This window comes from Podarcis filfolensis (assembly GCF_964270895.1).
Source record: "Podarcis filfolensis genome assembly, chromosome: 9".
NCBI lineage: Eukaryota > Metazoa > Chordata > Lepidosauria > Squamata > Lacertidae > Podarcis > Podarcis filfolensis.
The window spans coordinates 41,017,910-41,031,722 of NC_139610.1; the positions used below are offsets into that span (position 1 = coordinate 41,017,910).

A 13,813-nucleotide genomic window follows, 5' to 3' on the forward strand; every position below is an offset into this window, starting at 1 on the left:
AAAACCCCTCCTCCATTCTCATCAGATTTACCATTTGATGGGCAGGGAGGGGTGAAAACCCTCTTCCTCAGATGATCTGCTCAGACAGTGTGAGGCAGAGAGCTGTGTAACTCTGTATGTGAGTCCTCTGCCTTGCACTTGGATTTGTTCTGCATGTGTATGGGGTACTTGTGAGTGCACACAAGAGTGAGTGTGGGCGGCACTCACTTTTAGCCACATCTGCTACTGGCATTCAGCCCCCAGAGGGTTGGCCAAAGGTGAATTGTGCTCTCTGGCAAACAAAAAACAAAAGGAACTCCCCCCCCCCCCCCGCTCTGAATCCCAGGCTTCGTGTTCTTCACAGTATACTCAGCCTCTGTCTTTCACTAGAGTTCTGTCTCAGGACAGAAACAAACCTTTGGTGAAACTTGGATTTCTTCCAACAATAGTATTCTCCCATGTTGTCTTTTCCCTGTCCACTCTACGTTTAAGGAAACTTGTTTGTTTCCTTGTCATGTTGCACGTTTTCCCCAGTCTCACTCTGCATCAGCCACTAGTGGCTAAAGCAAAAAATTAAATGTGATGACATCAGGACATGGGAGCCTGATCCTGTTTTCATATCCTTCTTTCTCCTAATGTGTAGTTCCAAAGAAAGAGTTTCAGAATTGCCATTACATTCTGTCATTAAATATTAGGGTGGGGTATTTTTTTTATCCTTAATGGAAGTGTTTCATGCTTCCCCGCCCCCCTCCATACTGTTCCAGAGGTGGTTTTCGTGTTGGTGTCTTTCTGTATTGATTTTTGAAATTAATTGTACTGAGGAAATATTTATATTACAGCTTACGAAAAACAAAAGTCCTCCTTTTGCATAGATCCATCAGGACGTTTGTGGCCTAAATAATCCTAGTTGACTCTGATTTCTCACAAACACTTCAATGAAACATCATCATATAAGGCAGTTTATGCCGCATTGATGGATGGCTACCTTCCAGCCATCAACAAATTCTCTCATTAATACTTACTGATCTATTGATGGGTTTTGATGCAGTCACCCATAAATGTACACTAGTGGCTAGTATTGATGGAAATACACTTAGGGGACTTTGCTGCGTTGCTTTTTGAGACACCCCAGATTATAGAGAGATTGTTAATAGTGCCTCTGTAAATGCACATTCCCACAGTTCAACTTTGCCTAGCCGCCTGGGATGAATCATAAGGCAAAGTAGACTCAAATGTCAATTACATAGACAAATTATTTCGTCTGAGGGTGTTTTCACAGACACACTTCAGTCTGTAACATAACTAAGCTGTAGCATGACCCAGAAAGAGCAGCATGGCTTTTTATCCTCAACCATTGTAGTTAGTGTGGCCATCATTGTGGGATCCACTCTATAGCACTTAGACTAGCCTTCCCCAATCTGGTGCCTGCCAGATACTTTGGATCACAACTCCCATTGGCCAGCATGACCAGTGGTCAGGAATGATGAGGCTGGTTGTCCAGCAACATCTGAAGAGCATCTCATTGGCTACCCCTTCAGGGAAAGGGAATGCAAAAGACTTGTGCTTTTTTAGAAGACACTACATTGAACTTCTTCCTTTTCATTCCTCCTCAGTTTGATCCCAGTGTTAAGTGTGTGTGAAACAAATTGGTTAGTGCAGCCAAATAACTTCTAATTTTTGTTTGGAGTTCCAGTTTTCTAAAAGGCTTGTGGTTCACTGCAATCATGTGTAAGTCTGTATAAACAAGTGACACTTTTTACTGCTATGAAGCCTAGATTGTGCAGGAAAGGGGGGGGGGAACACTCTTCAATAGGTTGTTTTTCTTTTTCTGTGCCCGCAGCAATATTATTTCTAAGTGGGGTAAGGGTCACAGGCTATTGTACAGAAGGATTTTCCTCCCTCAGTACATCCGTGTTACATGAACACACCTTATATTTTTCTGTAATGCCCAATCTGTAAGTAAAATATCTCTGTGTACTTACATGTGTACATAAATGATTGGACGTGTGAGAGACTTCTAAAATGAATTGTTGGTTTGGATCTGCATAGGGAAAAGAAATCTAAATGCTGGAGTAAGAAAGAGCAACATCTAGCAAATTTGGGGGAATGCGTGACTTGTGTGAAGGATAACTAATATTTCGGTAGTAACAAAGAGAAGTTCTCTCAAATCATAGCAGTGCCAAGCAGCAAGTGACAAATGCTACTCTGAGAAAAGCACAGAGATTCAAGGAGCATAAAATAAACATATTAAAATGGGGGGTGGGAGACCTGAGCTCCCGCTCTTACTTTTTTATCCTTTCCATCCTGGGTATAGGATAAAAGAAAACTCTTGGTTCCTTGTTAAAGGGAAAAAAAGCTCTTACTTGAAGTTCTTGCTTGGCAGATGTCAGTTGAAAGCTCAGCGAAGGAATAGGCTGCAACGTCAAACTCTGTTGGGTAATTTTAGACAAATGTGTCATGTGTGACATGGAAATATGGCGTGCTGTACATTAGTGATTTCCCAAGTGTTTGGATCAGGTAGTAATGTGCTGAGAAAGTGCTCTTTATCTATCCTCACTGTGTACTTGTACAGCAGAGGGGGAAATGCTTTTGGTAGAAATTACTTTAGTCAGAAAAAAAGAATCCATTTACAATATGTGCCTGCTAACATCTTTCAGACAATGCATTGTATTAAAAAGGCATTTTTGATTAATGTTTTATAAACATTTTTCAGCATGACAGCTTAAAGTCCCTGTAAAATTGTAAATGCGTGCAGAGTGCTCACTTCCATAAAGTCAAATGCCATCTCCTGAAGCTTGCATGGATCCTGTCAACCATGGTGACACAGAATCAGTACCTTGGAGCATTAAAATTTATTTGCTTCATTTCTGTGGTTGCAGTGATAGCGGGATAGAAAGAGAGTCATATTTAAATTTATGTGGAAATACTTTCCTTCCCCGCAAGTTTTTAAAAATACTGTGTGTGTGTGTGTGTGTGTGTGTGTGTGTGTGTGTAGTTACTGTGAAAATGTGAAGTACAAATGCTGTATTTCAGGGAGGGGGTTGTTTAAATGTAAAAGATTCACAATCATTAAGAGGCAAGAGACTAAGGAAAGTCTGAAGTTACATGCTACCACCACAGGGGTAGACCCTCCTGCTTGAGTTGACTACTAGTTTGAAGAGTAGCCCTGCTTGCTTTGGGGTTAGCCTGTGATATTGGAGGGGAATTTGGATGCTGCACATATAGGAAATTTGCTTTTTCATAGAGCGACAGGGGCATAAAGACTTATCAGGGCTGTTCTTAAATACTTTGTGTACTGTGTCTCAGTACATAAGTACTCAGACCCTAGGAGAAAGAACAGTGTCTTGTTATGGTAATTAAAATATGGCCTCAGGAAGAGGGGGTGGGGCTAAAGAAGCAAAATAGGGAAAGGCAGGATATCCCTTATGATAATGTAAGAGTAGAAAGCTCTATCTTATTTACTAAGGGATGGAAGGTACTCTTGGAAAATTGTTTCTTTTCATCTTCTCTCTCTCTCCATTAGAGCAATTTTGTGCTTCATGACTTGTGGTCCTATGTTCTGAATTGCTTTGATCATTCAAGAGACCAGATTGCTCCAGTTTGTTTTTGTGTTTCCTAACCATGAGGGTGTCCTATGGACATAGGAAGTCCCATCCTTGGAAAGTGAGACCTGTATTTGGAGGTCTCCTCCCTATTGTCAGAGAAACTTCCACAGCCCTTTCCCTACCAATATCAGGTTTCCACTCTTGGTAGGACCAAACCATGGGAGATTTGGGTACATGCTAGGTGAGAACCTGAGAAATGGCTCTGTCCAAAGGACCCAACACCTCAGTCCCCTTACATGCCCCCAAACAAGGTGGTGAGCTCAGTCCGCCCTGGAGACCCTTTGATTTCCCTCCTAGTGTTTTTAGTAGGAGGGAAATAGTTAAGAAAAATCATGGGAGAGGAGTGGAAGAGCTCTCCTCCATTTTGCCAGCAAGAGCCCAGCAGGGTTCTGGATTGGTTGGTCCACTGTCTGTATCACTTCAAGCAATCCGACAAAGCGGTATTCCAGACATGCCTTACACAGTAAAGCATCAGGAGACTTCCAATGATGGGAGAAGGCACAAAAGGCCCAGGACTCAAGTCCTCTGGCTCACTCCCTAGCAATGCCCCTGACCTGGGAGTAAAACCCACTGAACATGGAACAAGGAAATGGATAAGAGTTTCAATGCCCTAGTGTGAAAACAGTCTTGGTTTCATCCCCTTCCTGATTTCACTTTCAGAAATTGGCAGGATGGGTGGAGGGATGGGAGGGTAGTAGCAAAGTTCCTGGCAGGATCCTGAATTTTGGTTCTCATTTGTTTCCTTCGGGTCCATGAACAGGAGTAAAATTGTTAACACTTGTTTTCCATTCCTTACAAATCGGGTTTGAATAATAATTTCAAATGTTTCCCCTTTAAAAAAACAACAGACTGAAAGCAGCCATCAAACACAGGAACTGGTGCTTCTATGGGAAGACTAATGTAACAATGTGAACCATTTTTCTGAAATTCACTTTTTAAAAAGCTATGCTTAACTTTGTGAACATTTTAGAAAAGTAGCTGGATTTGCTATGTTTTTAAATATATATATTTGTGTGTGCCGAGATGCTGCACAACTTTATACTAAAGAGATCTAATGTTGGTGTTCCTATCGTATTCCATTACATCAGAATTTATGTACTATAAGTGATGAAAGAAACTGGAGTGGACAGATGAAAATAAAGATAACCAAATCCTTTTAAGCATAGCACCTTTTGTTCTTTGCTACCCATCTTAAAGATTTAAATTTCTCAGCAGTGCTTTGCTATTTTTGTTATAGTGGCACCTGCTCCTGTCACTGTCGTTTGAATCACTGCTCCTGTTCCATAGTTACATTAACAAACGCTGTGGACTGAAATATCCAAGAGTGGCCTGGGATTTACAATAGGCTTTGTTTCAATGTTTGTAATGTTGTTCAAAGAATCCGGCATCCCTTCTCAGACAAAAGACCAAAAATCAAACAAGTGTGCACATCCTCATGTAGTTTCTTTTCTTCATTCAAAACTTTGTAGGATTTAATGGCACTACATTGGGCTTGATTTCCAAAAGGGTTTTGGGCCACAATCCTTTACCCACATACCCAGGAGTAAGCCCTATTCAATTCTATGGGACTTGCCTCTTGAGTAGACATTGTGCTGTTGTAACTGTGTAATGTTTGTTTGTTTGTTGCTTGCTTGCTTTCTAACATTCCTGTAACTGTATTATACACACACACACAAGCTTTCTAACATTCCGGGAATACTTTATAGCAGTAATATGCAACCTGAAGGCCTCTTATAGACCCAACCACCCCAACTGAAGGCACTGCTAGGTAAACAATCAGTCACTCCTTTTGATGCACCAGTTGTCTGAAATGTCCTGGGCAAAGCGGTAAGGATTCCTTTTCCATTCCGAGGTGCAAATGTTCCCCTTTCACTGCAAAGAGAACATATTTGTTTGTGGGAAAGAGAGTAGGCTCAGCAACAGTGAGGGATATCATAAATTGGGGAGAAGGTAAGCAATTTGGCATTGAGATAAAGGAAAGCAAGAGGGTTGGGGAATCTAGGTCACCCCCCAATATTTTGTACAGTTGGCCTCTAGCAGGTTAGAAATTTGCATTCAGCCTCTGGCTGAGAGAATGCCGCTTTCGAACGGAGGGGAGATTTGTTCTTGGAGTCTCTCCAGCATTCTGTCTCGGTCCTTTTTGCCAAAAGGAAAAGGGGCTTTTCTTCACTGCAGAATTAGTTTTTCTGCCTCCTACTACATCTGTGTCTTCTGAACGATCTTTTTTGTTTGTTTTCTTTTTTGAAATCTTAGTGAAATGTTTCAAAAAGTATAATGCTTTCCTGTGATCCCCGACAAAGAAAATACATCAATCAAAGCAGTCCTAAATTTAGCTGTCTTTCTGTCCACAGGAATACCAATGCTGAAGATAGTATTTGAAGGCTACGAACACCTATCCTTAATCTCAGTCCCTTTACTTATCTATCACCCGGCTCAGATTCTCCTCGGTAGCGTGTTGGTACCAACAATAAAGTCTTGGATGATTTCGAGACAAAAGGTAAGGAATTGTGGCCAGAAGCATAGTTCATTACGATAGATCTAGGGAGAGAGAGAGATAAGATTAGAGAACTGTTGTGTCCATTGCTGTTCAGGTGCTGGCAGAGCCACTCCATGATCATACCAATCTGCAGGCAAGGAGATTAGGCTGGGCTGAATGTGTGCTTTGTGTGGACTTCTGGCAATCATTTTGCACGGAAAAAGCACATCAGTAAATAGGACCTGCAGGCATACCCAGAGATGCTCACTGCATCTGAAGCACCGTACCACATTTTGTCCTTGTACAATGCTTTGGTGAGGTTCTCTGCACAATAAAGTATCTGCTCTTCCTCTGCCTAGATATCATAAACATTGAGGGGAAAGCATTTAGAAAAATTGCAAAGACAGGAAATTGTGACTCACTCTTTCTTTCATCCATGCATGTGTGCCCAGTAAAGTCTTAAAAGGCCCTGTTGTGGGTGGTTTTATTTCCCCCAAATCTAGTAGGACTTTTGCCTTTTTCCTCCGAGATGCATCCAAAGTCAGGTCTCTCTTTTTTAGTTTTAATTAACCAGGCTTGGCAGATTTATTTTGATCATTTGTCATTTTGCCATACCACTGTTCTTCTTCTGGTCTTGTAGGTTATTTTTCCAAGAATATTATTCTAATTACATGACAATATTATTATTTTTGTAAATCAGGGAAGTTCATTCTTGGTTCAGTAGCAATAATTACAATAGATTTTTGATGTTGTGCCTGGATAATGGTCTCCTGCTTTGAAAGTAAACATGTCAACTTTACCTTGATGTTTATTTTCTATCAACTCCTTGGCTTCACTTTGGCATTTCTTTCCTGGTGGAAAACTGTTATCCAGTCATTGTACTCAGCTCTACAGTGACATCCTTCCTTAATTATGATACCAACATGTGATTTCTTCATGAAGTAGAATTTAAATATTTAGAGGTTTGCCGACAAGAGGGCGTTTCTATTCCGGCAAGTAGTACTGTAGAAGCCTCCACACACCAAAGATCTCATTTTCCCAAACAATGTTGCAAATATATGTGTCTTCATTCGGTAATGTATTGAATACAATTAACCCTAATACTCAAATTTAAGAAACAAATAGTGCACTTTTTACGAGAGCATTGTGGTCTATGTTCCATCTGTTTTGGTAATGCTTTCTCAATAGCCTGTCTGGCTCAGTGGCGTAGCGTGGGTTGTCAGCACCCGGGGCAAGGCAAGTAATTTGCGCCCCCTAAACCGTGGATTTGCGCCCCCTAAACCGTGGATTTGCCCTAACCCCAGATGTTGCGCCTGGTGCGGCCGGCCCCCCCTGCACCCCCCACGCTACGCCACTGGTCTGGCTGTTTTTTAAAGATGTTTAAATATAAGACGAATACCCAGATCTTGGTTCACAAGCTGTTGGGAACTTTTCAGCACACAGTAAATGAGTTTTAACATCGAAGGAAGCTGACAGCAACACTCACGTTACATATATGTGCACATAATTTACATGAGTGCAATTTCTCATATGATTTTTTTAAAAAAGAAAACAGACCAACAGACACTGGAATTAGGCCTGAAACTGAGTCAACCAAACATGGAGAGCTAATGAGACCTTTCAGTACTGTCAGAACTACTATGGTACCAGATCTCACTACTATAAAGCCAACAGGAGTCTTACCGCAAGGCATTTGACAGTCCCGGAGGCTTCTTCAAGAAAGGGGCAGCAAAGCAATGCAACACCCAGTTAAACCATGGAATTCACTCCGATAAGAGGCAGTGAGGGCTCCCAACTTTGGAAAAGGGTTCAGGGAGGAGAAGGCTTATCAGTGGCTACTTGCCATGATGGCTGTGCTCGTGACTCCATGGTCATAGGCAGTAATGCTTCTGAATACCAGCTGCTGGAAGCCACAAGAAGGAAGAGTGCTCTTGTGCTCAGGTCCTGCTTGCAGGTTTTCCATGGGCATCTGGATGGCCACTGTGAGAACAGAATGCTGGACCAGATGTCATTCCGGCAGGCTCTTCCTAAGTTCTTCCGCTCTTCTTTTCTAAGTGTTCAAGGAGGAACTTTCTCTGCCCGGTGCCACCCTGTGGCCTGCCTTGGATGCCCAGTGCTGACATCTTTCTCCTCTAGGAAATGCAATGGTGCCACTCTAAACTTTTCTTAACAGGAAAGGATAACCTAGGATTTTTTCTCTCCCAGGAAATCTGCAACATATGGCTTCTTAAAAGTTACCACCCTTCATCGTCCGCATTTTATCAGATGTGTGATTCCAGTTCCCTGTCTTTAGAAATTGCCAGGAGCGAGAGAGGAGTAGGGTTTGCTGCCAGTCAGTGTCAGAGAAATAAGAAAGTGTCATGTCTCCAGGTGTGAGGGAGAGAGAAAAGGAAGAAACGGTATGTTATAGCCCATCGTGAGGTGACTTGTAGAAAAAAGCTAGAGTCTTTTTGATCTTTGCTAATCCCAGAAGAAAGAATTCTTGCATAAGGTGGAGGAGAAGAAAACTAGCAAGATAGTGGGGGAACACCCCTTGTAATTTAGCAGCACAAGGCACTCAGGGAAGAGTTGGCCAGAGATACCAGCATCTCTCCCTCCTGCTGTAGGAAACCTATCACCAATTTATTTCAAGTACATTGGGTTGTTTAACTTTGCTGCTGCTGCTTCTTTCAATGCAAACAAACTGATGCTGTGTTTTACTGCTTGCAGGCACTGAAATTAACAAAGCAGCCCAAGATGCCAGTGAAAGTTTAACAGTGGAAGAGATCCAATGAATGTATATATGTACTATTTTGTACATACACAGAGACAATTCAGAAGACGGGCATATGTGAATGTTGCTTCGGCATTTATTTTATTTTTATAGATACTTATATATACATATATATATTTAAAATACCTACTGAAGTGCCTTAAAATATATTTGACAAAAGCATTGATTCCAAAATCACATGGCTGCTTGGTGTAAGAGGTTGCACTAAAGTTTGGGGTCATTTGAATCCCCCCCCCCATTGAGTGAACAGTTCAGACAATGAGAAACTGGAGCTTCCATCCTCACACCTTCTCAGAGGAAGTGGGCACAAGCCGCCAAGTGTTTCTTACTCTCACGTAAGCTCCACTGAACTGAATGAAGTCAGAACGAGAGCTGTGCTCTGCAGATTCTGCTAATCCCAGGCCAAAACAGACCAGGGGCAAGCAACACTCTTCTGGCTGACAACAGGAAAGCAATTTCTGAAGTTCTAGTCAAGATGAACTTGAATTTCTGTGTGATTCCGTAACCCTCCCTGCTCCTATGATTATGACATGCCTTTTTCTTCTAAGTTTGTGTACACTCAGCATGGGGCCATCCATTGGAGAGAAACAGAGAAGCATAAATTATTTGCATTTGTTGACACAGTTGTCTAGACATTCCTTCAAAGCTAATGGTTTCTCAAGGCAATTCTCTGCATTCCATTTTTATGATTTTATGGCATTGTATATCTTAAATGCATCGTGAGCATCTTCAAAGAGAAGGCCCGGTGCTTACGGTTGTAAGGGAAGATCTGTGATCTACAAGTGCAGCTAGGAGGGGTTTTATTAGTAACATTAGTATTATTGGTGTTAACCCAAACTGAGCTAAAAGATCCCCGCTCTTTTCCCCAAATTCAGTACACCATACCCCACAGCGACAGAAGAATATCCGATGCTAATATTCTCTTTACTGTCGCTGGCAGAGTGGTGTTCTTTGCAGCAAACGCAAGCTGGTGAAAATGAAAACCTAATTCTGTAATTAGATATTTCCCACAGAAAGCATATATTTGTGTACTCTTTAAATGTTTGAAAGCACTGGTATAAAAGGGGGGATATTTCTGGTCAATTTGGCTGCTGTAGCTTAAGTGAATTTTTTAAAGATTAAATATGTTGAGTTTTCTTTACACTTTATAAAGGAGTCCAGTATACTAATGATAAACACTTACCTGGGAGTAAGTCCTTCATTGGAATTTACTTCCATTCCTCATAGGAATTTACATAGGATTGCATTGCTAGTAAGCAGTGTACCTTATTCATGTCAGTTGCCTTTAGGCTAAGGCAGGCTTCCTCAACCTCGGCCCTCCAGATGTTTTGAGACTACAATTCCCACCATCCCTTGCCACTGGTCCTGCTAGCCAGGGATCATGGGAGTTGTAGGCCAAAAACATCTGGAGGGCCAAGGTTGAGGAAGCCTGGGCTAAGAGGTAGTCAACCTTTTTATACCTACCACCCACTAATGCATCTTTCTCAATGGTAAAATTTCCTTACCGCCCACCAGTGCTCGATGGAAGGAGGATTCAGCTTGTGCCGTACAACCCTCTACCGCCCAGCTAGAATCCTGAAACGCCCATTAGTGGGTGGTAGGGACCAGGTTGACGACCCCTGGGCTAAGCAGTGATCTGAGAGACAGATAATGCCATTACACCCTTGTGAGCTTGGTAATCATGTGGCCCCATCCAGGAGATCCTTATGGACCTGGTAGCTTGCACCGCAACTCTGTCCACAAGGGCTTACTGTTCATAGCCCATTCCACTGAAGTATGTCAAGAAGCCTGCTTCTGCAAATATGTATGTGTGCATTCAACCGCATATGGAATTGTGGGAATGAAAATGTTGATTTTGACCTCTGTACATTACAGTGGAAAGAAAGGGCAGGTTCTTAGGGGATGTCATTCAGTTTCAATATTATCGACCTGGCTTGTGCAACAATGTGAGCCAAACTGGCTTAGCAAGAACATGCAACCATGTGGGCTCCCATAGAGGAGCTCGCAGGTACTTTTTGTCCTCCTTAGTCCTTGTTACTGCTGTGCCTACCTAAGCCAAGGTTTGGCTTTGTGTGTTGTCTGAACCAGGGCTCATGGTTATGCTCTTCCCTTCATTAACTAAAATCTGCAGTTTGGCTTACCATGTTGTGCAAACCTTATTAACTGCACACACAAACTGTTTGAAATACATTCCTCTCCTTATACCCTAAGACTTGATAATGCATTATTCATCTTGGGATTAACAGTCCTGCCCAGATAATTGTATTTGGTGCCAAGCTGAGTTGCCTTATTATGTTGTCAACAATCTATATCAATCTCTATAAAATGACTTCCTTGTTGCTTAGGTCAAAATGTGTTTACTGATAGGCCACTTTTCTGAAATGAAGTTACCACTTCTGAATGATAGAGGTGCAAAAGATCTAAGTGCCCATTAATAAGAATTAAGGTCAGTGAAATTGAGCATAGAAGCTACTGCTTTTTGCCAATTAGATAGCCTCAATCATGTTTATTTGCATATGGGTCAGAATTATAAAATGGTAACATATCAGATATGTTTCTAAGAAGACAGCCTGTATAGGTATTCCCCAAACTCAACACAAGCTAGATTCTCAGTTAAGTGGATCAGATATATGTATTTTTACACACAAATCACAAATTCACCTCATATACATCTTGATTCAGTTGTCTAAAAATACAGGGAGCCAAAACGCCAGAAAAAAGAACAGATAACATGTTTTTCTTTTTGCTTTGACAAATCCTTTCTTGGGCCTCCAAAATACAGGTTATCTTAAGTCCACAATCTTGGCCATAAGCTGAGGAAGAAAATGAGACCCATGAGATTTGTGGCTGACTGTTCCAAAACTGGATGCAATATCGTGTGAATTTCTCTCGTGAGCAAGCTCCATGAAAATGAGGAGATGCACCACAGTGCAAGGTTTGCTCTTATGCAAATCCAATTCATTTTGATGCCTCTTGCAAATGAAATATTCCTGGCTGTTTCTTCCACCACTGTTAAACTCACGGCCAACTAACTCTTCTGTCTTATCATTTGAGTCATGTCTGCTCTTAAACAGTCGCTACACTGCTACTCATCCAACAGATCTACCTCAAATTACTACAGTATCATCAGTTCATGACTTTTAACTACGAAAATTTGTCATGGCAATTTCATTGATATTACACTGTATTTAAGGCTTCCAGGGAAAGGCACTTCTGGCTATAATTGTTTATGGCTTTGAACAGCCTAAATGGTGTTATGTTTCTTCCTCATTTTACACAAGTGAATGTTGGGTGGATTGTTCTTAAAGGAACATAAAGCAAAACTGAATTACATCCTTTAAGTCCATACTTAGTATAACTTAATTATTCATATCCAAAATGTTACATTATGTTTAAAGACTGTTAAGATGTTCATTTCATGCCTTCAGTTATAAGAGGAGCTCATTGGGTGTTAGTTTGGAAAGAGGCAAACGGATAGGTCTGCAGTTTATTTTTGTAACTTGGGTTCTTTTTTCTGCCTGGGTAAAGCTTTTGGTTTGTTTCTTTTTAAAGTCTATATGAACACTTTTTAAAAATAAAAATAACTGATAAAAATGTTTCTCTCTCTTTTTTGTGGATGACATCAAAAAGAGTCAAGCAGGAGATGTAACTGCATGGACCACTTGTTGTCTGACCTCTTATTCAGATTTGCTGGGGTGTTTGCAGTGTACAGTTCTCGCAGCAGGATTTGGCTCACTTGTTGATTTCTTCCATTCTCTACTTTGAGTTGAGCATTGTTGGATACATTATTGTTGCCTCTGACTCTGTTTATTTATTAAAGCATTTCTATACCACTGTATCATAAAATATCAAGACAGTGCAACCTACAAAACATTTTTTAAAAAAAATGAAATACGGTTGACCATTCAAGCGATTGGCTAACAAAAAACAAATAGCTGCAAAGGGTTGTCAGCACTCAAAAAGTCTTCAAGAAACACCTGAAAGTTAAAAGAGAGGCTGCCCTGTCCTGGTTTCTGATCCATAATTGACTTCTGACTTCTGCTCAATGATTGAAACTAAGACTTTCACGTCAAATCTGACTATGGACTAACATGAACTTATCTCAACTCATAAACTCTTATCTCTAATTCTGTAACGAATTATTGTGTTATACATATCCTTATGAGTTTGAGTTTGTAATCTCTGTTTGAGTTTGCAACTTTTTATTAAGGCAAGTTGGGCTTCTGTAACACAGGAGGCAAGTAACAGCACTCCTCTGGGTGGCATCCTAAAACAACACCACCACAAAATTCCAAACAAGGTAAGTAAGAGATTATAGTCACTGGACTTTGATATGCAAGTAAAATAATTCAATTTACGTAGCCCTGTTCAGCTGTTTAGTACTCACAGCTCCCAAATATGTAAAAGTGGGGAGGAAGCTACTTCCAGCACCAGGCCAATTGGCGGACCAACTGAAGGCTGGCAGCATCAACCCCGCCGTATGGAAATCCCTTGCAGACAACTGCAATGCCTGGAGGCAGACAGGTTGTGTATCCATAGCCCTGACCAGAGGAGGAATGACCACTGGGAGGAGCGCAGAGAGAAGCAGTGCCACGGTGCATCTGCAGCAGCACGACTGGACGCCTTCAGTGGTTGCAGCTGCAACAAAGCATGCCTCTCCCGCATCAGTCTCTACAGCTACAGAAGGCGCTACAACCATCCAACAGCTTGACCCTCACCCCAAAGGCGCTCTCCTCCATTGTCTCCCTAGAGTCTGGATGCCAACAAATAATGCTTTTGTGATCCCCATAATAGTAACTTTATCAGGGTGATTAGCCAAATTCATGGAGGATATGTCTCTCTGCGCCTATTAGTCATGCTAGATTCGTGGAAATTCTGCTTGTTGGTGAAGAAGCCCGTAATGCCAGTTGCTGGCATGAGAGGAGTGGTCATGTTGCCATACCTAATAGACTTATTTACATATCCTTAGATTGCTGATTT

General features: G+C 41.5%; 1 protein-coding gene and 1 long non-coding RNA gene across 5 annotated transcripts in view; one reads left to right on the forward strand and one right to left on the reverse strand.

Annotated features, from left to right (window-relative positions):
- Window positions 1–12,427, forward strand: part of SLC10A7 (solute carrier family 10 member 7) — a 132,677-nt gene extending 120,250 nt beyond the window's left edge. For 2 of the 4 annotated variants that reach the window (XM_083631299.1, XM_083631301.1), the window contains 3 exons: window positions 5,936–6,081; window positions 8,266–8,459; window positions 8,770–12,427. In XM_083631299.1, coding sequence (XP_083487425.1) covers window positions 5,936–6,081; window positions 8,266–8,436 — 317 coding nt within the window. In that variant the 3' untranslated portion in view covers window positions 8,437–8,459; window positions 8,770–12,427. The remainder of the gene's footprint in view (window positions 1–5,935; window positions 6,082–8,265; window positions 8,460–8,769) is intronic. The other 2 variants (XM_083631303.1, XM_083631302.1) reach the window with 1 other exon arrangement.
- The window catches only part of LOC310770570, a 188,744-nt gene that overhangs the window by 122,386 nt on the left and 52,545 nt on the right, over window positions 1–13,813 (reverse strand). The window lies entirely within an intron of this gene.